This window comes from Theobroma umbraticum, unplaced genomic scaffold (genome assembly GCF_002168275.2).
Source record: "Theobroma umbraticum cultivar Fairchild unplaced genomic scaffold, ASM216827v3 scaffold_95.0, whole genome shotgun sequence".
NCBI lineage: Eukaryota > Viridiplantae > Streptophyta > Magnoliopsida > Malvales > Malvaceae > Theobroma > Theobroma umbraticum.
In genome coordinates, this window is record NW_018397257.1 from 8,379,761 (window position 1) to 8,405,078 (window position 25,318).

At 32.5% G+C, this 25,318-nt stretch overlaps 4 protein-coding genes across 7 annotated transcripts; 2 read left to right on the top strand and 2 right to left on the bottom strand.

Moving 5' to 3' along the window:
* Positions 1-40: 40 nt before the first annotated feature.
* On the top strand, positions 41-898 carry LOC110412220 (large ribosomal subunit protein P2B-like). Its single transcript, XM_021422738.2, has 3 exons — positions 41-241; positions 368-594; positions 684-898. The coding sequence occupies exons 1-3, from the start codon at positions 154-156 to the stop codon at positions 708-710; spliced, it is 342 nt and encodes a 113-aa protein (XP_021278413.1). The 5' UTR covers positions 41-153; the 3' UTR covers positions 711-898.
* A 1,517-nt stretch (positions 899-2,415) lies between these two features.
* LOC110412221 (large ribosomal subunit protein P2A-like) lies at positions 2,416-4,206 on the top strand. 2 transcript variants are annotated; one of them, XM_021422740.2, is made up of 4 exons: positions 2,416-2,645; positions 3,028-3,251; positions 3,337-3,398; positions 3,878-4,206. In XM_021422740.2, exons 1-3 carry the CDS (start codon positions 2,558-2,560, stop codon positions 3,361-3,363), a joined length of 339 nt encoding a protein of 112 aa, XP_021278415.1. In that variant the 5' UTR covers positions 2,416-2,557; the 3' UTR covers positions 3,364-3,398; positions 3,878-4,206. The 2 variants fall into 2 exon arrangements, with proteins under 2 accessions (XP_021278415.1, XP_021278414.1); XM_021422739.2 differs by lacking the exon at positions 3,878-4,206 and having other exon boundaries at positions 3,337-3,558.
* Positions 4,207-13,157: 8,951 nt separating this feature from the next.
* LOC110412650 (histidine-containing phosphotransfer protein 1-like) lies at positions 13,158-17,356 on the bottom strand. 2 transcript variants are annotated; one of them, XM_021423242.2, is made up of 7 exons: positions 16,888-17,356; positions 16,291-16,421; positions 16,114-16,182; positions 15,123-15,194; positions 14,927-14,999; positions 14,372-14,456; positions 13,158-14,184 (listed from the first exon to the last, which is right to left on the bottom strand). In XM_021423242.2, exons 1-6 carry the CDS (start codon positions 16,945-16,947, stop codon positions 14,409-14,411), a joined length of 453 nt encoding a protein of 150 aa, XP_021278917.1. In that variant the 5' UTR covers positions 16,948-17,356; the 3' UTR covers positions 13,158-14,184; positions 14,372-14,408. The 2 variants fall into 2 exon arrangements, with proteins under 2 accessions (XP_021278917.1, XP_021278916.1); XM_021423241.2 differs by lacking the exon at positions 13,158-14,184 and having other exon boundaries at positions 14,189-14,456; positions 16,888-17,352.
* A 1,492-nt stretch (positions 17,357-18,848) lies between these two features.
* CYP71 (cyclophilin71) lies at positions 18,849-25,180 on the bottom strand. Of its 2 annotated transcripts, XM_021422258.2 has the most exons (14): positions 25,029-25,180; positions 24,633-24,718; positions 24,275-24,363; positions 23,102-23,341; positions 22,794-22,915; positions 22,471-22,546; positions 22,211-22,318; positions 21,957-22,133; positions 21,593-21,810; positions 21,053-21,185; positions 20,208-20,431; positions 19,783-19,936; positions 19,340-19,502; positions 18,849-19,156 (listed from the first exon to the last, which is right to left on the bottom strand). In XM_021422258.2, the coding sequence occupies exons 1-13, from the start codon at positions 25,178-25,180 to the stop codon at positions 19,419-19,421; spliced, it is 1,863 nt and encodes a 620-aa protein (XP_021277933.1). In that variant the 3' UTR covers positions 18,849-19,156; positions 19,340-19,418. The 2 variants fall into 2 exon arrangements, with proteins under 2 accessions (XP_021277933.1, XP_021277934.1); XM_021422259.2 differs by lacking the exon at positions 25,029-25,180 and having other exon boundaries at positions 23,102-23,349; positions 24,633-24,666.
* Positions 25,181-25,318: the final 138 nt, after the last annotated feature.

Consider the following 25,318-nt stretch of genomic DNA (forward strand, 5'->3'; position numbering starts at 1 on the left):
CGGCCACGATTGAAATCAAACGGCCCCTACCAAAAACAAAAACCCTAGTTACGTCGACATTTTATCATCCTTTCTCGGAAACCCTAGCTTGCTTCCCCCGCGGCTCCTTTTCTGTTTCCTCTCTCGCGCTCTAATTTTTTTGATCGGATAAAAATGAAGGTGATCGCCGCCTACTTGCTTGCCGTCTTGGGAGGGAACTTTAACCCTTCTGCCGATGATTTGAAGGATATTCTGGGATCAGGTAATTTTCCCTCTTTTTTCACCAACTATCTGCCATGGTGATTTAATAATTTACTACTACTATATCTAACTTCGGGAAATTGTTTGTTTTTCTGATGTGGGATTGATTTTTTAATATATATTGCAGTTGGAGCTGAGGCTGATGATGACAGGATAGAGTTGCTCTTGTCCGAAGTCAAGGGCAAGGATATTACCGAGTTAATTGCAGCTGGAAGGGAGAAGTTGGCTTCAGTCCCTTGTGGCGGTGGTGCTGTCGCCGTTGCTGCTCCTGCTGCTGGTGGCGGCGGTGGTGCTGCACCTGCTGCTGAGGCCAAGAAAGAGGAGAAGGTCGAGGAGAAGGAGGAGTCTGATGATGTAATTATTTTGCCCTAAAGTTGACTTGTGTCTATTCTTTGTTAGCCTGTTGTTTAATGTTTACTAATATAACTTCTACATTGTTGCAGGATATGGGTTTCAGCCTCTTTGACTAAAAGCCGGAAATGCAGGCGTGTTTGCATTCAAGAGTTGTTATATGCAGTTAGTGCTTTTATTTTGAGTCCTACAATATTTTATATGTTTGTTTTGGTCTGTTGAAATTAGAGCTTGAAACTCTGGAAGTTTTGTTTAGAAAACATTAACATTTCAATTATAATTGTGAATTTCTGGATCTTATTGTTCATTTGGCTCGATGAGTTTGATTATTGCTAAACAATTCAGTGTTTATGATTTCTGGTATATTGATGTAAAACGTTTTAATGGCAGTTGATTTTGTCTTAAGCTCTCTAGTGACTAGTAAGTTCCTAGGCATCAGTATTTGATGTCAAAGAGTAATTGGGAAATCCTGTTATGCTCTCTGTAGACATGGGAAATGCTAGTTGAGCCATTGATGATTGTGTCATGTCCTTACCCGGTGTATTGCTGATGGCAATGTCAGTGGTATCTGACAGCCAAACCTCTTATGCTAATGTATTTGTTTGTTTTCTTTTGTTGGCACATTAGCCAATGCCTGGCTTATATCTGTTGCCTATAGGAATTTCGATCTCAGTTTAGGGCTTATTAAGCAAACAAGCTACCCTTAATACATTGATGCATCAATTCACACAATTGATTTTGGGGAGCTGATTTTAGTTTTTGCTACTTTGTTTCCTTATATTAATCATCTGAGCTGATACCATCTGTTTTGTGATTCCAACATATCGCCAGGAGGCTTAGGTGAATCTTGATGCTTGTGGTGCTTGCTTGGTTAAAGTTTGAAAATGCTTTCTGCTCACGTTAAAACTACAGATGGTGTATTATTGAGTGTGGCATAGCCAAGCTCAATTGTTTTCTTTAACAATATTATCAGCAACGAATACCAGGGTACTAGCTAATGTTTGATGAATGTATATCTCCTCTGTGGGTGGATTCATGTATAACCTGCATGTTTCTTCACTTGCGTTAGGGCCTCTTTGTTGTGAAAAATTTAAATGATGCAAATCCCCTATTTTTGGGATATTTCGTAAGATTGCCTAAGGCCTTCACCTGCGTTGTCAGCTTTGGGTCCAACCTGGAGATGGGCTTATAATATAGAACAAGAAATGAATTAAAGGTACTGAAATAAACTTATAAATTATACCATGTTATCTGCTGGAAAAGGTGAGGGGGTACTCGTGTTACAGTGTTTATGCATTCCAAATTTACAATTGAACAAAGTCAATGTATTAAGGTGGTTTAAATCCAAACTTTATATCTTCCAACACAGAAACTATTGTTAATAGGTATATTGAGCTTCAGTTGTTGCACTATGTCAACATTGTTACAATAGAGTATTAGACATTTTAATCAAACTAGTTACAAAGTGATAAGAATGCCCAAAACAATTAAGTGTTGATCTTATCCTTTTTTGTTAAATTCAATGCTGCAAAAAAAATAAAAATCACAATATTTTATTACTATATCATATATAAATAAAGAGAAAAGGATAAATTGCAATAAAAATATACTGACTTACCACTTCTTCCATTTTATTCCCTAATCATTTTAGTTAGAGGTGAATAATTTATATTAATCTTTCTAAATGGGATATCCTATTCTTATTCCGGATGCAGGGCAAATGGCTTCACAGCATGTTACTCATTGACCGTGACAAGAACTAACAGCCCCACGTAACCAAACAGTAAAAGAAAGCAAGGCTAATATCTAGAACTCGTTAAATAAAATAAAAATGAACCGCCACCATTGTAATCGGACGACGGCCCAAAACAAAAAACCCTAAACTACGCATAGAATCTTCCTCTTTCTGGAAAACCCTAGCTTTCAGCATCCGCCGCAGCCGTCGCAAGTTCTGAATTGAGCAGAAATGAAGGTAATCGCCGCCTACTTGCTCGCGGTCTTGGGAGGGAACACTTGCCCTTCCGCGGATGATTTGAAGGATATTCTCGGATCAGGTCATTTCTCACTCTTTTCTTTCTTCGATTTGTGTTTTTAAACTGTATCTTTGATGCGATGGTGTTTCGCTTAGATGTCTTATGGTTAATTTAGTTATGATTCGTTTATCTGTCATTTTTATCTTTTGTGGGATTTGAATGGAATTTAGGGGAATCTTCATATCGAAATTGTGTACTCTCAAATTTTGGTGGGTAACTATTTGGTTTATGAACATTTTTCCATTATATTTTATTGTATGAATTGAAATTGTAAATACTCGCAAATAGCAACAAAAGTACCCAAGTAACGAGACTAAACGTAAATTTAGGACATTGAATTAAATACTTGGAAAACTGTCTAGCGTTCTGACAGGAAGGGCATTCTTTTTCTGATATGTTGCAGTTGGAGCTGAGGCTGATGATGATAAGATAGAGTTACTCTTGTCTGAAGTCAAAGGTAAAGATATCACCGAGTTAATTGCAGCTGGAAGGGAGAAGTTGGCTTCAGTTCCTTCTGGTGGTGGTGCTGTTGCCGTTGCTGCTCCTGCAGCTGGTGGTGCTGCTGCTGCACCCGCTGCTGAGGCAAAGAAAGAGGAGAAAGTTGAGGAGAAGGAAGAGTCTGATGATGTAATTGTTTCTTTTACCCTGAAGTTGATTCATATCCATTCTTTATTGATGTGTTCTCTACTAATACAATTTCTAAATGATGCAGGATATGGGTTTCAGCCTCTTCGACTAAGCTAGCAATGCAAATACCAAGGCTTGTGATATGCTGTTAGTGCTTTTATTTGAGTGTTGTAAGGGATTGTATGTTTTTGGTCTGTAGTTGGACATGCTTTTAGATCTTCTTGGATTCTTAAGTTTTGTTTGGACAATGTAGTTAAAAGGTGCTAACATTTCAGTTATAATCGTGGATTTTTGGATTACCCCACAATACCACTACATATGCTTGAGTTCGACTGAATGACTCTAATACTTAACAATTCTAGCTAGATAATGTGGTGGATTGTGATTTTTTCAGTAATTTGATGGCGTTTTGGTTGGTATTATAATCTTGGGTAGTTTTTGTTTTTAAACTCTATCAGGCGTAACTCCCAAAAAAATTTCTAGGCTTGAGATGTAACTGTAAAATGCTGTCTTCTTTTCTGTATATTCTTGGGAATTGCTGAGATATTGATGATTACATGGCGTGTTTAAACCTATGACTTTGAGGCTTCTTTTTTTTGTTTTTATTTATTTTGTTCCTGGGTTAGGGCTTAAGCAAAGCTGCTCTTGCACGCATCAAGTTACACAATCATGCTAGTTGCCGAGAGCTGGTTTGGCTTCCTCTCCAGTTCCTCTTTTAAGTTTATACTCCGAAGCTGCTTCAATGGTTCATGAGTCACTACAGGCAAAATCAAACTGCAGAAGAATGGCTGCAAGTTGTGCAGATCCATATTAAATGGTGTTGTTTTTGTTAGTCGAGCATGCTATTCACTTTTGTGGATGTTAGTTGGCTTGGTACTGCATATGATATTGGTATCTTTTCAACTGTGCTTAAAAAATTGAAGAGCGAGTTCCCTTTTCTTTGGAAAGGTATAACTTATAATTTTTATGAAATAAAGTTTCTTATTTTATATATTTATCTCTTGAATTTTTATAATGAACTAATATTGTAACTTTTAACTTTTTTTTTAAGTAAATATTATGTAAGTAGATGCTGGTTATGCTAATATAAAAAGATATCTAATACCTTACAAAAGTAAAAGGTATCACACTTTTCATTTTAGAGGTTGTAATCAACCAAAAACTGTAGAAGAAACACTTAATTATACACATTCTTTATTAAAAGATGTCATTGAATGAACAATTGGAGTTTGTAAGAACAAGTGATATATTTTATGTGATATGAAGTCATTTTCGCTGATAAAACAAGAAAAGATTATTGTTTCAACAACAGCACTTCATAATTACTTTGGATAATGTGGTATTATAGATGAGGAGTTTAACAAATATAATATCTCAATTATAAATTAATTCATATACTTATAGAAGAGCATTAGATAATAGTTACATGAGTAAAGTTTACAACCAAATAACTATTGTATTGATAGAAAATAAAAATTGTTGATTTATTAGTTATTTATAAATTTTATGTTAGTTATAAATTATTTGTGAAATTCTTTTCTTTATAATTTATTATTAATTATAAACTTTATATTATATGAGAATGGTTTTTATATTTTCAAAACTTTGTTTTAAATAGATAAAAAATAAAGTTAACTTTTTTCCATTGTTTTCATTGTTAACAAAGTAATTTATGATTAATAGAAAGTTATTCATTAAATATCCTTTATAGTAATTTAAATAAAAATTAAAATTTATTTCATTTGTTTTACCAAACAACTTATCTATAAAAAAAATTATAAAATTAAATTCATCAAATAGTTTTAGTTTAATTTTAAAAGTTAATATTTTTTATAATAACTTCATAATAGCTTTTTAAGCAAAAAAAAAAAAAGAAAAGAAAAGGCAAGCTAAACAAATTCTTAAAAGACATTCTTGTTAAGTAGAGGAAGGTTTTTATTATAAATTCAAGACTTGCCCTATCTCTTTCCAATGTGAGATCTATGATATTTTTCCTCATTTAATTCTACAATGGATCTTTCACTCATAAAGAAGTGGAACACACTTTAGTTTTGGTCTACTTTGATCTTGATGGTATCTCTTATAAATGATTCTATATCAGTGAAAAATTGATAAGCTTTGATATCACTTGTTTTGAACTTGTTCAATATTTTAAAAGGACCAATGGAAAAAGATTGATGTTCATGGCAGCTATCTCCCATTAATTGCTAGGTTTGAATCACTTTTATCTATGCAGGATAACTTTTGTAAAGTTTTCAATTATTATAACTCCCACTCATTTAGGTTTTGTTGTACAAAATTACTGAGATTCGATCTTATACCGAAATATGAAATTAATCAAAAAATTAAAAATATAACGCGATAAAAAAATAAAATATGATTTAATCAGAGAAACAGTCAAATCTTATAAGATTAATATTTATGTTTTTCATGTAATTTGTAAATAAATTATGAATATTCATAATTTTAAGAGTTACATCCCTTGTTCTAAATATCATAATCAAGAGCCAATTAAATCTATAAGACTTATGATGAAGCAAGTAACTGGAAAAGAGAACAAATCATTGTGAAATCAAGTAGCTAAAATCCTTGCCTCTTAGCTTTTAGGATTTGTCAAATCTTCAGTCACCCAAGTGTTTGGTCTTTAACAGTAATCCACACAATAACTGAATAAGACTTTTTTAAAGGTAAGATTTTACTTGTATTAGCAAGTTTTGTTTCTAAAACAAAATATTAAAATATCTTCTCAAATCTTATTTTTGTTAGATAAAAAAATTATTATTTTTTTCTTATTTTTAGGAAACTGCTAAAGGTGTAGAGTTTTAATTTCCTAACATAACATATTTATATAAGTTGTAGCCTTAGATACAATAGTTTTCTTTTAGTTCAATTAAGTCTTTGTGAACTTAATTAATTTTTTCACTTTATTTTAGCCTATTCTAATTAAGTCTAACTTAATTGATCATCCTTATTTAATCCTAATCATGTTATTTAAAATTTGTGACCCATTAGGCTTCTAACATATTGGTATAAATATATATAAATTATGAGCGGCTTCTAGGAATACACCATGACCATCCAAATATTAGGGAGTTAATTAAAAAATTAGATAAAGCCTTTCAGTGATAAGCCCCAAAGTGCAATACAGTCCTTTCATCAAATATCTCAGATATGTCATAAAGCATGACTTCATGTTTACTTATGACATCCTAAATTAGTCTTTATAATTCATAACTAATCTTATGAACTTACGAAACTAACTTTCCTTAAATACATAATGCTTTGACCAAAGACTTTATACAAGTTAATCAAAAATTGAGAATAACTGAGATACATCCCCTCATATCACTTGGGGTGATGAATTCTCTCTTGGTCACTCATTCACCTTCATATACTTCATGAGATACCCAAAAATACCTTATTTAGGCATATAATCGCCTTCAAACCAATAAAGATGAAATCAAGGTATGTCATTTTCCATACAAAATGACATCATATCTCAAGTCTAATGACTAGTTGCATGACTATCATATGAGAACATATTTCATAGACACTTGAGTAAAATATCAAATAGAGTTCTTATAGCAGGTCGTGTTCAGTGAATTTTTTCTTTAACAAGCACCCACATGTATCTTCAAGTATCCCATATACTTCAATCCATAAGATCGACTACTTACCTCCCATGTAAGGAAGCTTAATATGTACTAGTCTTTGAACATTGTTAATACCCTGCCTTTGCAATACAATAATTAGGAACATGGCTTTGATGTATAGTGATATCATAATTGAAGTAACTTTACAATTCTCTTGCAAAGCCTTTATGTTCTATGGAATTTATCCAATTAGTACTTAACAACTCCTTATTATTATACTAATATGAAGAAAACTTCTATCACATATAATTATACGATTTAATATGCATTAAATGACAATATATATTCTTTGATCAATCCAATTTGCTCAAGGATATATACCAACAATCTTTCACTTGCACTTGAGTCAATTACTAATGTATCCAATATCAAACTCTTTTACTTAGTGACAGTGTTTCTATTAGGATAACTCAAATTGCAATATTTGGAAATATGTTAATTTATATGTTTGATAATCTCCATTGTCATAATCGAAATACTAATTTAGATCACAACAAGACCTTGATTCCATTATTATGACTTTTGTTGTTACTTTAACAACTCGGAATCATTTATTGATTTATTAAACCAATGATCAAAATATCTCTCCTTTTTTCTAGTTTAAGCAAAATGTTTGTATCCAATTATAGATATAATCATGCAATTATCTCTTATTTTGGAACCATTCCAATGTACTCAATTATAACTTTATGTCACTTTTAACATTTAGGATTCTCTTTATATTAAACTCTTTTAACCTGTCATCCTAAATTCTTTTGTTGAGTCCCTTTTTAAGCTCTAACTCATTAATCCTATTTTATTTTTCTTAGATTGACAAATGTATATTATACACTTTTAATGAGTAACTTATCTTACTCTCAGTAACCTTATAATTTGCACAAAATATATTTATCTTATTCAATGTATTCACTTACTTTAAATTTATTGAATAAAGATTATTATCCAATAATTCATGTTAGATCATTTAGTAGACTCATCTTATATGAGTAGCGCATCAATATACATCCTACTAATGGTTTGTATTTAATAGATTCATCTCATGAATTATACATACCATTAAATCAATCTTTGTGCATAGATATTATCTATTAGAGTTTATAATTTCATAACTCTTAACCTTTAAAATGTCATTAGCTCCCACAATTTCTATCATGTATAGAAATATTGCTAAGTAAACTTATTTACTTTCTTTTGGGGCATTATATCCATAACTTTTTGTACACTTACTTATTATAAGTTGTTTATCATTTGTTACGGGATGAAATCCTCTCAAAAGTTAATTCATGTGATTAACTGGGTTTGGAATGCTCTGTGTTTCATCTCTTATGAATTCAATATGATAATCAATTATTTTTTAATTCTAAGCAATCTTAATTTAGATATTTTATCTCAACAAGAATACTCTTTAACTACAAGTGTTCATAATCCTATTATGAATTCATTGAGTTATGACTCAATTTTATTTAAGTCATCTCATTAACTTCCTTTTGGATTCATAATCAAAAGAAATATAATCTCACAATGATCTTATTATTATGACTTAGTATTGATTATCATGTACACAAAGTTATCCTTAAGGATAAATAATTTAAAATAATTTCAAAATAAAATAAGATATTATGTAAATATATAAATATATATAAACTAAGCATCCAATGCTCGTAAAATATAAATTATATTTCCTAAACATAAAATAAAATATTTAGCCATCAGTCCAAAACTAAAACATCTCATCTTGATAATCATGCCATGAAAACATTCAATGTTTTAAAATTATTTATTGTTTCACAATCTAATCTAGATCAACAAGCTTGATCACCATCAACTAAAGTTGTTCCCTTCATAACCTTATTCTTCACTACTCCTTGTCATTAGTTCCTTCAATATGTCATACATATTTAAAATCAATAATAAAGAATAAAGTATCATATACCAAGTAGTGAAAAATAAATCATCATATGATTCATACCTAATGTGGAAGCTTCCATTTATTCCCTTTGATAGATTTAAGATAATCCTTGCAATTACGCCTCCAATACCTTAGTTTGCCACAGAAATGGCATTTCTCATTGTCCTTATTTTTCTTTACTCCTCCAGTAGGCTTTATACCTTTCGAAGTTGATGTTTTTTTACCCTTATCTTTTTTATAAAATTTTCTTTTCTTATCTTTATCTTTCTTAGAAAAGACAAGATGAACTGAAAGCTTCTCCTTCACGATGGTGTTCTCAACTTATCTGAGCATATTCAATAAGCCTGAAAAGGTTACCTCAATCTTGTTCATGTTGAAGTTCAACACAAACTGTGAATAGCTCTCTAATGGCAAAGAAAATATCAGGTTTATGCTCAAATCATGATCCATAATTCAACCAAACTGCTCAAATCGAGCAATATATCCTATCATCTTAAGCACATGAGGCTTTAATGGCTTCCTTCAGACATCCTATATCGAAACAATTCCCTTGAAATATCGAATCTTTCTATGTGACTTTCCTTGTCTAACATTTCTCTAAGGTTTAAGATAATATTCAAGGCATTTATAGCTTCATGTTGCTTTTGAAGATCTTAAGCCATACTAGCCAACATCATATATGTGGCTTGATTGACATCATTCATATAAACTCTATAGGCTTCATTTTCCTCATTTGTAGAATCATCGTTAGGTTTCTCAAGAATAGGAACATTTAGGACATAAGCCTTTTTCACTTATTTTAAGACAATCTTTATATTGTGAAACCAGTTAGTGAAATTTAGACTTGTCAACTTATTTGCACTAAGTATGCTTCTAAGTGAGAAACTATTTGCCATGATCCTATATAAATCAACATATATAAAGCTTAGTCATTAACACAAATTATGTAATTATAAAGACAAGGTTTTAGAATCTTATATGATTATTCTCAATATTTTATCAAAATAATAACTTTCTCTAATATTTCGAGAAATTCAACTTCAAAACTTTTTATTAAGCTAGGATCCCTTTCATCCCACCATGACTTTGAGTTACTCAACAAGCCATAATGACACTAATTAAATATTTAACTTAGCTTACCAATTATATCTTATACAACTCCTAGCTCAATTAGGTGACAACTCCTTGTCAAGATTCATCATGTACATTGTACTTAACTATGCCTCTAATAATATGCGAACATGTGTGACACATCTGAACAACATGGTACTAGTTGAGCAAGATCCACCAAAAATTCAAACGTACTTGTGTAGAAGTTTGGCATTGCGTATCTCAACAAGCCTTCAATTAAAAGAATAGCCTAATTATCTTGTTATATAGTGAAAAGTAACTTTTTGATGCAATATATTAATAGGGATTTTATTTAGTAATTTATTAATTAAGGTCTTATTGATTTCACATTGTTGACTTGCATTGCATTTAGCACATTTCACATATATCATATATATATATATATATATAAATTGAAAAATAAATCTATTACATGCCAACTACTAGGATAATTATGAACTTTACTAATTCTAGCCATTAAGGAAATTAAGTGGTCAAATTCCTAGGGGATTTACATAAACATCATCTTCAAGCTTTGCTTGTAATCTACTTGAATCTCTATAACACCTTTAGATCTCCATCTTCAAGTTATAAAATTTTTTTTATCTAACCCTAGTTTTACACTTTGATGTAACTAATTACATTTTATAATCAAGAAACCTTGAGTTATATTTGAGGGGAGTTAAATGAGAAAAGAAGTTTATATCCTAGAGAAAAAAAAAATAAAGCAAGTTGCGCAGACCTTATTTTAAAATAAATATCCTTTGCAATAAATTTAACCATTCATGACCTAATCTTTTAAGGTCTAAGTCCATAATCATCCTCATGCTTTATAATCACAATCAAAAGTATAGAAATAAATGCCAACTCAATATTACTTGATGATCTTATGTGTTATTTGAGCAAAGCATCAATTAATTCGCTTAAAGTGCTAGACTCAAATTATTTGGTATTATATTATTTCAATTTAGTGTTTCAGAAATTTCCATTTTCAAAACACTTCAAGTAAACCTTTTGCCTCTTATTTCTTATTAGAAATTCATTGAAATGAAATTTTCCTTTTTAAGACTTTTCATTTTAATTCTTTCCATAATTAAACTCCTTTTAATTTTAGAAACCTCTTTATTTTTGGTAAACTTCCTAAAATATATCTAAGATAATATTTTAATTTCTAACATTTAGAACATGAATTAGTTTTCTAAATTGTATCTTGTTCAAGTTACCTAAATAGTAACTGAACAAATTTTAAAAACTTTTAGTCAAACCAAACTTTTAAATAAGTTTAATACTATCACACGACTTTAGAAATTTCATTTAAAGTACGAATCAAACTCATGAAAAAAGTTATTGCAAATTTTCAGTCAGTGTGTTTAACAATTAAACACAAAATTCGTGAAAAATTAAGTCACCAAAACTGATCATAGCTGCTCAAAATTTTCTACACTGAATCTTTGTTGTTTTAGAACCCGAAAACATGATTTTATGATTCTTTTCATAATAAATCAAGTTTTGCTAAAACATGCAATAATATAATTTGATAAATCTAATTTTTAACAATTAAAAACTGCTCATAATGCTTGCTCAATATTATTAAAATAATCGACATATTAATCTCTAAAACAGCACAAAACTATTTGATTTTAACATGACTTTACAAGCCTTTTAATCCATTCATTAACTCTACAACTAAATATGATTTTAAACTGTTTCAAACATGTTTTAATAAATTAATTACATATAGTCCAGATTTGAATTAAAACAGAAAAACAGATTTTAAAGAAAGTCTTCAAAATCGGTATATACCAAATCAACATACAAATCAATCTTATTGATTATCAATAAGAATCAAGTACGCAAATTACATGAAAACATCAAACAAAGGCTTTGATACCGCTGCTGGTATTTGACCTCATACATAAATATGAAATTCATCAAGAAATTAAAAATATAACGCAGTGAAAAAATAAAATATGCATTTAATCAAAGAAATAGTCGAATCCTACAAGATCAATATTTATGTTTTTTATGTAATTTTTAAATAAATTATGAATATTCATAATTTTAAGATATACATACCTTACTTTAGATATCGTAATCAAAAGTCAATTAAATCCAAAAAGCTTATAATGAAGCAAGTAACCCGAAAAGAGAACAAATCAATGTGAAATCCTATAGCCTAAATCTTGCAGTTAATTAAAAAATTTAACAAAGTTTTTCAGTGATAAGCCTCTCAGTGCGATACGATCCTTTCATCAAATATCCCAGATATGTCACAAAGCATGACTCTGTATCTACTTATGACATTCTATATTAGTTATCATAATTCATGACAAACCTTATGAATTTAGGAAACTAACTTTTCTTAAATTTATCATGCTTTGGTCAAAGATTTATACAAATTAATCAAGAATTAAGAACAATTGATATACATCTCTTCATATTACTTGGGGTGATAAATCCTCTTTTGACCACCCATTCACTTTTATATGCTTTATAGCATACCCAAAAACACCCTATTTAAGCATCTGATCATGTCTAGAGTCGTAGAGGTGAAATCAAAGTATGTCATTCTGTATATAAGATGACTTGGTGTCTCAAATTTAAAGACTAATTGCACGATTATCACATAAAAATATATTCCATAAACACTTGAGTAAAATACCAAATGAAGTTGGTCATGTTCAGTGAACTTGTTCTTTAAGAAGCACCCGCATGTTATTCTCAAATATCTCATATCCTTCAATCTATAAGATCGATTGCTTACTTTCCAAGTAAAAAGGCTTAACATGTACTAGTCTTTGAGCATTGTCAATGCCCTATCTTGACAATACAATGACCAGCAATAATTTTAGGGGCATTGCTTTGATGCATAATGATTTCATAATTATAACAATTTTACAATTCTCTTACAAAACCTTTATGTTTATGGGCTTCATCCAATTAGTACTTAATAACTCTTTATTATTGTACTAACATGAAGAAAAATCTCTATCACCTATAATTATGCGATTAAATATGTATTAAATGACAATATAAATTTTTTAACCAATTTAATTTATTCAATGGCATATACCAACAACATCCTCGCAATGTGCCTAGTTGATTTTTTTTAAAAAAAAAAAGAAAAATGATTTTCTTATGGATTCATTTTATTATGCTTGATATTTTTGTTTTGTTAAGTCATTGATGAAATTGCACAAGTACAACCAGTTAAGCCGCAACACAACACCAGCAAACTCCTCCCTGTAAAATACAAAGATGTAGGAGTTTTGCTTATCATTACAGTAGTAAATTTCAGTAGGCGACCCAGAAAAACACCTCACCAACATGTAAAAACCGTTTTATCTTACGGCCATAAACACATAACACAAACCAAGACTCTACAGCCATAAACACATAGCACAATACAGCCATGCAATGAACAAATTAAAGCGGTTTACACCGTGTTTTGCAAGCTGATCGGCGCATTATGATTACCCTCCGAGAAAACACGCTTAAATGTTACACTCCCGATTGCGTCACATAATAAATCAACGTACTGAACTATTTAATTTCCAGCATTTCCATGGCCTCTTCAAGTGGTTTTGCACTCGTGAAGTTGCAGTCTTTTAGAATCAGACTCTACAATCAAATGTTTGTGTCCTATCCATGGTGATTTAAAGAATAATTCCAAGGCAGTGGACATACCTCAGCACTGTTGGCATCGGAGAGTCCATTGGGACCGGAGAAGAGAGCAATGATGTTACCTTCCGCAGTTCTTAGGACTCCCCCGCAACTCCCGTCGGGCCCCCTTGTATCTTCGTTTACTTATGTATAAGAGCAACTCGTAGTGGAACTTTTGCTGTTAAACCAAATTTAAGTCTGATTTTTCATACAATTTGTTGAGGGAGCTTTTAGAAGAAGCCTACTTGATAAGATCATCAATGGAAATCTGGTCCTCTATTCTAAAGGATGTGAAAATTACTGTAGGATGGGGGTGTTTCCGGTTAGACGTAGCCAAGAAGGCCAAGGACTCCTTTTATTTCTTTTAACGGAAGAAGGCTAAGGAATTTCTTTGTCTTTCTTTCCAGAGAAGAAGGCTAAGAACTTGGTGTCAACTTTAGCGTGGTGCATGACTACATGTCTATTATATTCAGCAAATTAAATGTTACTTCTAACCTTTACGACTCATCATTAACCTCTACAACCAGTTGCTCTGATAATATGTAGGTGCGGACAAGTCAGTCATGTTCGCGAGGGAGCGTGGATTTGATATCAGAAACTGATACAACAAAAAGGACATCTAGTTTATTATTAATTTAGGTACCAACACAACAAAGCCACATATATAAAAGACATGATAAAGAGCAAACACGCAATACCAGATAATGTTTAAACAAAGCATAAAACAAGTCCCGCAAAAGCAGTCTGAAATTAAAAGACACCATCTCCCACTTCTAAAATGGTACCTAAATCTTAAAGCAGCAAGCACAGATCAGGAGCTTGCTATGGGTTACGGCGTCTGGTCTCATTCTCGAGGATGGTTCTCTCCATCTATTAACAAGAAAAAAACCATTGTTAGGGTGAGGATACATATGCATACGTAGATGCCTACATATACATATATATATATATATATGTATATATAAAACATGTTAACTGGATTGAAATGTATTGACTTTATCAAAAGTATGCTTGATGATGAAGAATAATGTTGTGATTTAGACCTCTAGTGATAGTTTTTTTTTTTTTTTTATCTCTCGTGTGTTTCTTGAGAGATGCTTTTTAACCCTAATCCAAAAGCTTATCACCTAAACCAGCCAAACTTAAAATAAATCCTCATATCACCTCATAGTCTCTTAACAAATATCATAATTTGGTAAAAAAAAACTATTGTTAAAAGAAAAAAAATTGGGATGAAAATTATTGTTCCCCTTTTGTTTGGTGATAAAAGGTACATTCTTTACAGCTTATTATTATTTCAAAGTTTTTACCAAATATATCACATTATAATTACGCATTACCTGGGATATGGCATTGAGGCATCCCCGCAGTGTATTGTACTCCTGTTTCATCCTCTCAAAGATTTCCAGGCACCTACATAGAAGCATACATAGCACAAATCTTAATTAAAAAGATTATGATTATATATATATATATATATATATATAATTGAAATAACAATTTGGTAAGTTAACAAATTAATTTAACACTTGTTACCTCTCCTTGTCCCTGTTTTCACTGGCTTGTCGAAGCTCGCGACAAGCAAGGGCCATCCTTTGACCGCCGATACTGTATGATTTCATGCATAACATAATATTAATACATACATTTACCATTAAATAAATTCAGTGTATATAATTATTTGAGAAATGTAATGGATTAGTAAGGAACTTCTATGTGGGCAAAAATTGCAGGAGTGGAAGTTAAGATCGATGCTGTGTAATTCATACGATTAAAATGCATCGTATATTATAAGAGGTAATTAAATTATTAGCCATAGAAAAATATGATGAGACCAGTTAATATACATGAAAGGAAAAACATTGTAGATCTTCGTAACCTTTTGTTTTATAAGTAATGATAATAAGTATTTAATTTATATAAATAGAGTCTTACTTTCAAATGTTTTTAGATTTAAGTCATTAATTATATCACGTGTATACGAATTACAAATGATCGATTTCATTTAAATTTTTAATGATTTAAATAATACATGCGTCACACGCGCTATAAGCGCGTGTTTAAATTTTTAAAAAGATTTTTAATTCCAAATAGTTTGGATTTAAATCATTTATGACATGTTTATCAATTGTTAAAAGATCGATCTTGTTGAGATATTTATAACGTCTAATGAAACTCTTCGTGCACAAACACGTCCAAATTCAAAAAAATATACCTAATTAGTGATTGCCTTGTGAAAATTTACTATATTTTATGTGTGCGTATATAAATATATATATTTAAATATGAATGTCATTGTTATTTTACATAGATATACCTCATATTATGAATAGACATGTAAATATTCTAGATAAGAAGCATGATCATATGAATAGACACGTAAATATTCTCTTTAGGATGCATGATCATAGTTACATTCCTTATCACGTTCATATATATAGATTCTTTTTGCTAAAGAGATGAAAAAAAGGCATAATATAATTAGCTATGAAAATCCCTTCTCATTTACGGAATAAATCTGAGATACCTTGAGCTACTGCCTTTGAGCTGGTGAACAAGGTTGATCACCTTGGCAAAGTCCACAACGGGTGCATTCCTGTTCATATATAGATCAAGTGCATATTAGTTATAAATATATATATATATATATATAGATCGAAACCAGTTACTGTAAAAACGATGAAATTTGTGAAGTAAAACATACAGGAATCTGGTGATTTCGGCGATGCCAATCTCAGCATCCTGGCAGAACATGGAGATCACTTCCATAACAAACTGAGGATTTTCTTCGTTCTGCAACGCCTTCACATGGTCGAAGTGATGATCAAGCACGCCCTAAAAGGAACCAAAACAAAACAAATTAAAACAAAGTGAAGATCTTTCAAACGAGTTTATTACTCTTTATCTTACTTCAGTTCCTAACATTAACATCATTAACATAACCAGCCTGATTCATTAATGATTTCTATATTTACTACTTCCTTGAGTCGATCTAGTTAGGTCCAAAGAACACCTAAACAATGGAAAAAGGTTAGAAACATAAACATCTCTGGGGCCTTGTTTTCGCTTTGTCTATGTTTTTTCCCATGGTAGAACACAGCTGTGTAAGGTAGAGCAACATGCAACGGCAAATCCCTTAATTTCTTCAACAAGGAAACGAAAGCAAAGTGAAGTAAACCCAAAAACATCTTTTAAAACAGAAAATCAATGAAGAGAACACATCAAAAAAAGGGAAAAAAAAACACTTTTGAACCATTTTCTAGCAGAATATATATATATAAACGGAAAACAGAAACACAACCTGATCATGCATGGACTGGATGTAGTTCTTAAGCTCTTGGGAAAGAGTAGTCCCCACCATTTTTTATTCTTCTACTTCTTCTTTTGCAGAGATAAAGAGATGGATACAAAGAAACGTGAAAGGCAAGAAGAGACAAATATAGGGAGAAAGCGTAAACGTTTCTTTCTGTAAAGCTAAGCTCAGTCTCTCTCTTGCTTTTTCAACGACGTACACACCATTTGTCAGAGGGTTGAGGAACTATGTGAGGGTATTAAGGGTATATATACATGAAGAAAGAGAGGATCATACATGTATAAGCGTATAGGCGCAGGGACATTTGTAGTGAGAATACTGAAATCTAAACTGGCAGCGTCGTCCTGGTTTGGCAGTCATAGCTGCACTAATACTCAGATCAGTTACAAACAAAATGACAGATAAGACAACAAAAACAATAACCACGCGCCTCTGTACACGGATTATCGGCACCACGCACCCTTAAAACCCTAGCCTACGCCTACTAGTATTGGGGCCACAAATAAAACATTCCCAACGACCCTCCTCATATAATTTATCCTGCTATTTCTTCTAGGCTATGGGGTAAATGAAGAGGAGGGAGAGAAAGCATTTGGGGCAATTACTAGAATTATGTATGCCATTATTTTCTAAAGTTAAGTTATAATGAAATTAAGAGGTAAATTAACAATTTGACAATGCATTTTAGTTGTATGCATGTCTTTGCAGCACATTTAACTGTTGGAATAAAACATATACATATATATATGTGTGTGTATATGAGGTAGATAAATATATGCAATTATGTCAAGGGAAAAATAGTATCGGAGAAGCAGTCATGTAGTTCAATCATTAGTTGTCCATAATTTCTTCCCTTTGCAGCATACAGTTAATAAAAAACCTTCCACATTGATGCCAATTTATACTGAATTAGGAGGAAAGAAAACTGAAGAAAAACGGCTCGAAGCAAATGAAAAGGATGTTTATAATTAATTATTTGGACAGTTTCACATTGAATAAAAAGGTAAGTGATTAATTTTTGAACAGATAAGCTACCATATTTGGCATGGTCAAAGAGAAGTGTGTAGAATTTGTAATTTAATAATTTTGCTTCTGTTAAAGGAAAGGTATATAAATTAATTAATTTAAACGGCACAAGTACACCATAATATATATATATATATATATATTATATGTTAGTCAGATGCCAAATCATGCCAAAGTCCTAGTAAAGAGACAACTAAATTCCTCTAATTTTTGGCACTTCTAGTCCTATGGTGAAAATGAAATGGACAGCCAGCGAGTAGTCTCCCTGGCTGGTTGGATAAGTCATTAGTCAAATTGAAAATGATGTCTCTTTTTTTTTTTTGTTTTGTTTTGCCATTCAAAGCTTATCCTCTAAGGGTTGGGTTCAATTGGACCTCACCTAAAAATAGGAACAATTTTCGTTTACGTCTCAAGTGTTAATCGGAATGAAAAGGTGTAGTGAGCCGAAGTTGTCCAATGTTATTGAGGTTAGGACGAGCCGACTGCATGTCTCTTTTCCCCACTCACCTCTCTCATACTAATAATATTCCATTTTACAAGAAAAATCTATCCACCATCTATTTCCAACCATAGTTGCAGTTGGCGCTTGGAATGGAGATTTTGTCTTTCCATGTACAGTATTGCTGATACGCAAAAATTCCAATGTTGTACGCATTTAGAGGAATAATAGCTCTCAGCCTGTCCCGTCTCTACACTTTTGCATATGATTGAAAACGCCAGTTCTGCTTCTGCACCTGCCTTGAACTCACCATTGTCAGATAACAATAGTGACAACAAACTGAATGCCTAACTAGTGACTGGTTCGGAAGAAACGTCACTTATTTTTCTTCAGTTCCATCTGTACACAGACACTCTCCTCTCTTTTAGTCCATTATTTATCTACACAACCCCACCCCCGCCCCCGAGAAACAATAATTGCAATGTCCAAAAAAAAAAGAAAAGAAGAGTATACCATATCAGATGCAAAATCATGTCAGTTTTAGAAAGAGACAACTAAATTCCTCCATTTAACTCAAGGAATTTGTTACCAGGCTAAAAATAACCTATACCCAAATTTGGTACCAATACCATGAAACATTGAACATCAATTCTACAGGGAAACTATTGTACATTGACCAAAAGTCAAAATTCAGACACGTTACAGCACACTGAAGATCAAGAGCTCTTGATCCTATGATTACATAACGGGGGGAAAAACCTCAATTTCCAATCATGTGTGAGCCTGATGTACCTGGCAATGTAACACAAAATGTGAGCCAACAGCAAAATTTTGGACTGATAAATTGTGCTAGCATGGAGTTAGTTGAAACAAATTAGCATATGTATATACATGGAAGATGAACATTAGAGAAATGAAAAAATTAACACGGATCAGTAGTAAAAGGAATAACAGCAAAACAAACAAAAACCTTGCCTGAGACAGTCTCCTGTGGCCAATATTGTCAATGCAGGTCACAACAATATCCAGAAAGACTCACCACAGACATGACCTCTTAGGATTTTGGGACAGTAACATTTAAGATTTTTACATCTTGATATGGCTTGTCAGCTTTGTCTGTCTTCACTTTCTCAATAGCCTGCCAACAGTGCATGAGAATCACGTATGTTGGTAAATCTATATTAAACATACCAAGACACTGTGCATCCTAAGGTTCCAAATCTCAACATATGGAGCCTATTAACCCTAAGCCTCCAATTTATAATTTTTTCATCTTTTCAAGAAAAGCAGAGTCAATAAAACATATAGAATCCTCCTCTCATGTGTGCCCATGTGTGCACAAAGATGAATGTAATAAACTACAACAGTGACAATATCCATATAATACTCACTGCAGAGATGTATGCTCTAGTATATACCTGCACAACATCCATTCCCTTAATGACTCTCCCAAATACCGTATGCTTATTGTCCAGCCACGGAGTAGCCACCGTGGTTATAAAGAACTGAGAACCATTTGTATTAGGGCCAGCATTAGCCATTGACACAGTGAAAGGCCTGTCATGTCGTAAGCTGCAGGGACAGAATGTTTCATCCAACAGTCAGTTGAAATATAATGCACCTTAGAAATCAAATATATAATGCCAACCGTAGCATGCCATGAGACTAAGTGATCCTCATAACCTTAAGAGTAACATGACTATTAAACAGGCAGGTAGTCTACAAATTCAAAGATACTTGCATCCTTGTTTATCATATAAATTCCAGCCTAATGCCAAATCAACTGTATCTACAATAACATCTATAGAAAGCCAATTGCGTCACAAAAAACCTAAATGGTTACCTTTTGTGAAACTCATCCTCAAATTCCCTTCCCCAAATAGACTGTCCACCAGTGCCATCTCCCAATGGATCTCCTGTTTGTATCATGAATCCTTTGATTACACGGTGAAAGATGAGATTATCATAATAGCCATTCCGACAGTGTGTTGTAAAGTTCTCCACAGTTTTTGGACATTCTTCTGGGTAGAGTCTCATGTGAACATCACCCATTGTGGTGTGCAGTATCTGGAAGAACAGAGCTAATCAGGAAAGAATGCAAGACATGCACATAAAGTAGATAAAATAAACTAAAGTATGTCAGAAATGAGAAACCTTAAATTAACCCTACCCTGGAAAAAAGAGGGAAGAAAAAGAGAAGGATGGTAAAACTAGCACTGATTTAGGCAAAAACTATTTTCGAACCTCATTTTAAATTATTTTTCTTGGCCATTTTCAGGAAAATTAGAAAATGTTGACACTATCCAATAAAGATTTTCTACTAATTAACTGTTTCCTACATGCCAATAACCTTGTAACTTCTAGGACACTAATGATTTGGTTATGTCCATGTAGAGAAAAGGGAGAAGAAAAAGAGAGGGAGGGCTATGAAGGAGTTCCTTTGGTCCACTGTGATAACATTGTTCTTAAAGAGTTTTCAAGCTAAACCATTCTTAGATAAACTTTAAAATTGTTTTTGAATGTCATTCATTTTATTTATGCTCTCAAAGATCCAAACAACACTCTCTCATTTTTTATTAAATTTTGTTTTTTTAAACGTTCTTATTGTTATCATAATGAATGGAACTAGGGAGGTCATAAGCATTTCTTGTCTGCCCATCCCATGCACATTACAGAAAGAAAACTCACCACATTGTCAGGAAGAGATGTTGTAACTGATTTTCCAACGTCAGATACAGCCAGAAGCTCATCAGCAGGTGGCTTTTCATTGAACACATCCCTTCCTTTTGTTGCATCTTCAGGTTCTTCTGGTTCTCGTCGACTATATAAACCATTAAAAACCATCAAAGTTAATCAAATGTATTCAAAAGGTAAATCATAACTTTAACCAGAAAAACGTAAACAGGCACCTCAACTGTCATGGTGAAGTTTATTTTCAAAGAAACAACAATTACAAAGGCACACAAACCAAACATGTTACAATGTTTTCAATATAGATGTCAATACACTATGAAGCTTAATTTGTTATCCAAATTTACGTATTGCTATGAGCCTATGACATCAATAATCCAACATCAATTCAGACTTCAATAACATGAATCTTTCTACGCTGATTCAACCATGTAGTGTTTAGAACTCAGCCTTTGCAGCATGATACATTACAAGGAAAATTCTAAATTCAAACATGCCGTTATCAGTCAGTAGAAGTCTTATAGCATATTCCTATACCTGAATAAGTAGATCCTATGTTTCTTGAAAGCACAACACAAGAGTGTTGGATCAGTTAATGGCTCTTTGCTCTCATTGACATTTGCTGCTGCAGCAGGAATTTTTCTTACTTTCTTGCTGCTTCGATCTCCTTGATATAATGCAATTCTCAAGAATCTGTCATTGCTCTCCACCTTCCCAAGTATTCGAGCAACTTTGTTGGTGTGTAAATTTACCATCTATCAAAAATGATAAACAAGGGAAAAAACAAGGAATTATAAGAGAATGAAGAGAGTATAAAACATTTATACTTACTGCTGGTTACAAAAAATGGGTCAGCTAGTTATTTTATGTAGAATCCATTATCAATAAATTAACTTCTTACTTTAATCCCAAGAAGGGTAGCATATATGAGGAAATTAGAGCTTTCATCAAAAACTGCATTGGGTTGTGGTGCAGTTTCAGTTTTCTCCATTTCCTTTTCAACAGCCATTCTTCTACCAAAGTCGATAGCTTCCAGCCGATACATGGGAGCATCACTTCTCTGAAGATCTTGGGCCACCTAATAAGAAGAGTTTTAAACATCATAAAAAATTCCAAAAGCAGCTATATGAAAAAACAACCATTCAATAATTTTACCTCAAGCGATTCATCATAAACTCGCCTTAATTTACCAGTTCTGAACCAAAAGACTCGTATCCTACGATCAGGTGAGGTAATAGAAAATTGCTTACCATCTGGGCTCACCTGAACAGGAATAAAATACAGTATTCATAGCAATCTCCTTTAAAATGAGATTTTAAAATCAAAAATTGAAACTTTACAAAAACATACAAAAAAAAGAATTATAGCCATAAAATCCACAGAAAACCAACTTCAATCATAAGTATAGATTGTACCTCAATCGAAGAAATGGTCGTCTTGCATTTTGCAATTTCGAAGAGATTAGTATCACTTTTTAATCTAAAATTGACCCTGCATGCACCACATCTTAAAATCAAGAAATGGAAAACTAATGTGCACCTACAAATGAAATGCTCAACGTGTCTATACCACAATCAGACTACAGCATTGGTCTGTTCTCTTTAGCAATGGAAAGAAAGTTTCTAGAGTAATCCAAACAAAACATAGAACTTCATCTGTAAATGGTTGTTGAAAAATGTAACTCAACCCTGTAATAAAAGTACATTGCTAATGGTAATATGTGAACATCAGCACATACTCGCTTTCAGGGAACTGAAGTGTGGCAGGGCTCCAATACTCGATAATTCCCTTCTCATCGGCAGATATTACACTGTTGGATACAGAATTGTACCTCATTACTTTTACTGGGCCCAGGTGTATCTGGAAATTATGAGTTCAAACAGAGAAAACAAAGCAGAAATTGTTAATCATACAAATAAATGTAAACATATAATAAATGTGTGCATATGTGTGGCTATATAGACATTTTCATGGATGATAAATTAAATAAAAGGTGGAAGAGTTTAAAATTCTAAATCGCGCATGCTTTCAACATAGTTCAGATACCTCTCTTGAGATGATAGGTTCATTTGAACCAGCTCGTGCATCATATACATGAACAAATGATGAATTTCTATCACTAATGGCGAGCTTAGCTTTAACATCCCCTTGCTTGTAGACCCATTCAACAGCACCAGGAACATAAGGTAGGCGAAGCATCACCATCATGTCATAGTTGACCACGTCATATACCTTCACAGAATGGTCATTGGAAATTGTACAGCAAAGCAAACCATCTGCGCTAACCTGCATAGCTGAACAAGTCATGGTTGATGACTGCAACAAGCTAACAGAAAATCGAATAAATAATGAAAAAGACTAAAGAAAGCTAAAGGATATGCAGCTTCAAATGAAAAAAAGTTTGAATGATAAAACAAATCAAGCAAACCACAACCACAGAATGCACAAACATCCATAGAATTCAACCATTCACTTTGGAGAAATTTATCTTTCACATCAAAGCCACATATATAGGAACTATTGAAAGAGAGGTGAGTAAAACTAAACCATACTGATTAAAAGTCTTTAATTGTTGTAGTTTTGAATTTTGAGGCAACATTTGCTTTCATGTTATAATAACATAACACTTAAAAATCTTATGCCTGAAGTTGTTGATAAATTCATGGCTCTTGAAGAAATGAACGATTAAAACAATAACTAAGTCAGTATAGTCCTCTAAATTGAGTATTTTGAAAATGTCTTCAAAAAACAATCATGGGACCAACATAAAGATCAACATACCTATAGAAAGCAAAAGTCACAGGATTACAGAAGATAATAAATAGACCATGCAAAGCCTGGGTGGACTTGCAACCTAAAGTAACCATGGGCACGTTATCCACAAAATAAGGATTCACTATTTAATAAGAAAGCTGTGACAAATGAAATTAGACAGAGAAATTAGAAATTACTTAATGCAATTCATAGTGGCTGCCATAACAGATCAAATTAACACCAATGTTTAGTTCAACTTTTCGTAGTAGTCCTATATAATAATAAAGACTAAACAATGATGCAGGCCAATCAGCAGTATGCAATTATTAATGTCCATGTAATATACCTACATTAAGCTACATGCAAAAATACTATTAACTAAAGCGTGAATCAATTGAAGAAAAAAAAGAAAGAAAGAAAGTTTAAACAAAACATTCATACAGTCATACAAGGAGAAAAGCTCACCGCTAAACCTTCAATGGGACCCAGGTGGGATCTAAAATGCTTTGCAAACTCGATCCCAATAGCCTTTTTCTTCCAAAATTTCAAATGGCCTGGTTTAAAATAATAAATAAACAATTTGAAGGCCAATCACCAAGTAATCAGCAAAGGCATAAGCTAAATTCTTTATCTCAGCAATCAATGAGGAATTAATATTAGTACTAGTACCCAAAAACCCTACATGGGGAAACCCTCAAATTTTACTAATAAAATTAAACCAAAAAAACTTATATTACAAAAGAGGAAACATTTTTACTTGAAGTAAACATGAGAAAAGGGTCTTTTAGACATTGTTTATCGATGTTGACATCATATAACTCACCATCAACACTTCCAGTAATGAAAAACTCTGCAGATGATACAGCAACATGTGTAACCACGTCACGATGCATATAACTTTTCTCGTACCTGCAAAGCACAATAAAGCCATAAATCAAGAATTCTTACCTCTGTTCACAACTTCAATCTATTAACTTGCCTTATACTAGTAAGAAATCAAGTCTTGCTATTTGCTTCTTCTTCTTCTTTTTAACTTCAGGAAACAAAAAGCACAAAGCTCGAATTCTAAAACCCTAAACCCCACAGAAATGAAAATAATACGGAATTTATAAAACACTAATTAATCCATGATAAAACTTCAAAATTGCACCAAATAAATAGATAATTGCTTTGAAAAAAAGAGAGAGTTACTGAAGACGCGGAGAATGGAGATAGTTACATGTTAGCTGAAGGAAGGGAATCGAGATATGCTTGTTCGAACAGGAGCGGACGCTTGGGTCGAGCACGAGTGGCGGGCCCGGGTCCTATTACCGGCTCCTCGTCCTTCCCGGCTGTACTCAAATTCGCGTTGCCGTTTTGTGGTTCTTCCATCTGCGTTTTTTCCTCTTCACCCTTTCCTCTTTTTTCCCTTCTGAGATACGTAGAGGGACACAGAGAGATGAAGAAGAAGAGGGAGTTTAGGTCAATGGGCTCAACTAATGAGCCCAAATCAAGGATCCGCTAAGTCAA

Bases quoted from the DNA above. Each gene is read 5' to 3' on its own strand.
- CYP71 (XM_021422258.2), bottom strand. From the start codon at position 25,180: ATGGAAGAACCACAAAACGGCAACGCGAATTTGAGTACAGCCGGGAAG. The intron at 22,319-22,470 runs GTACAATCTATA...ATTCCTGTTCAG, and splicing joins CGACCATTTCTTCGATTGAG to GTGAGCCCAGATGGTAAGCA. The intron at 19,937-20,207 runs GTAACCATTTAG...CTGTCCCTGCAG, and splicing joins GAGGATGAGTTTCACAAAAG to CTTACGACATGACAGGCCTT.
- LOC110412221 (XM_021422740.2), top strand. From the start codon at position 2,558: ATGAAGGTAATCGCCGCCTACTTGCTCGCGGTCTTGGGAGGGAACACT. The intron at 2,646-3,027 runs GTCATTTCTCAC...GATATGTTGCAG, and splicing joins GAAGGATATTCTCGGATCAG to TTGGAGCTGAGGCTGATGAT. The intron at 3,252-3,336 runs GTAATTGTTTCT...TAAATGATGCAG, and splicing joins AGAAGGAAGAGTCTGATGAT to GATATGGGTTTCAGCCTCTT.
- LOC110412220 (XM_021422738.2), top strand. From the start codon at position 154: ATGAAGGTGATCGCCGCCTACTTGCTTGCCGTCTTGGGAGGGAACTTT. The intron at 242-367 runs GTAATTTTCCCT...TATATATTGCAG, and splicing joins GAAGGATATTCTGGGATCAG to TTGGAGCTGAGGCTGATGAT. The intron at 595-683 runs GTAATTATTTTG...ACATTGTTGCAG, and splicing joins AGAAGGAGGAGTCTGATGAT to GATATGGGTTTCAGCCTCTT.
- LOC110412650 (XM_021423242.2), bottom strand. From the start codon at position 16,947: ATGGTGGGGACTACTCTTTCCCAAGAGCTTAAGAACTACATCCAGTCC. The intron at 16,183-16,290 runs GTATGTTTTACT...ATATATGAACAG, and splicing joins GCCGAAATCACCAGATTCCT to GAATGCACCCGTTGTGGACT. The intron at 15,195-16,113 runs GTATCTCAGATT...GAAATCATACAG, and splicing joins CTCAAAGGCAGTAGCTCAAG to TATCGGCGGTCAAAGGATGG.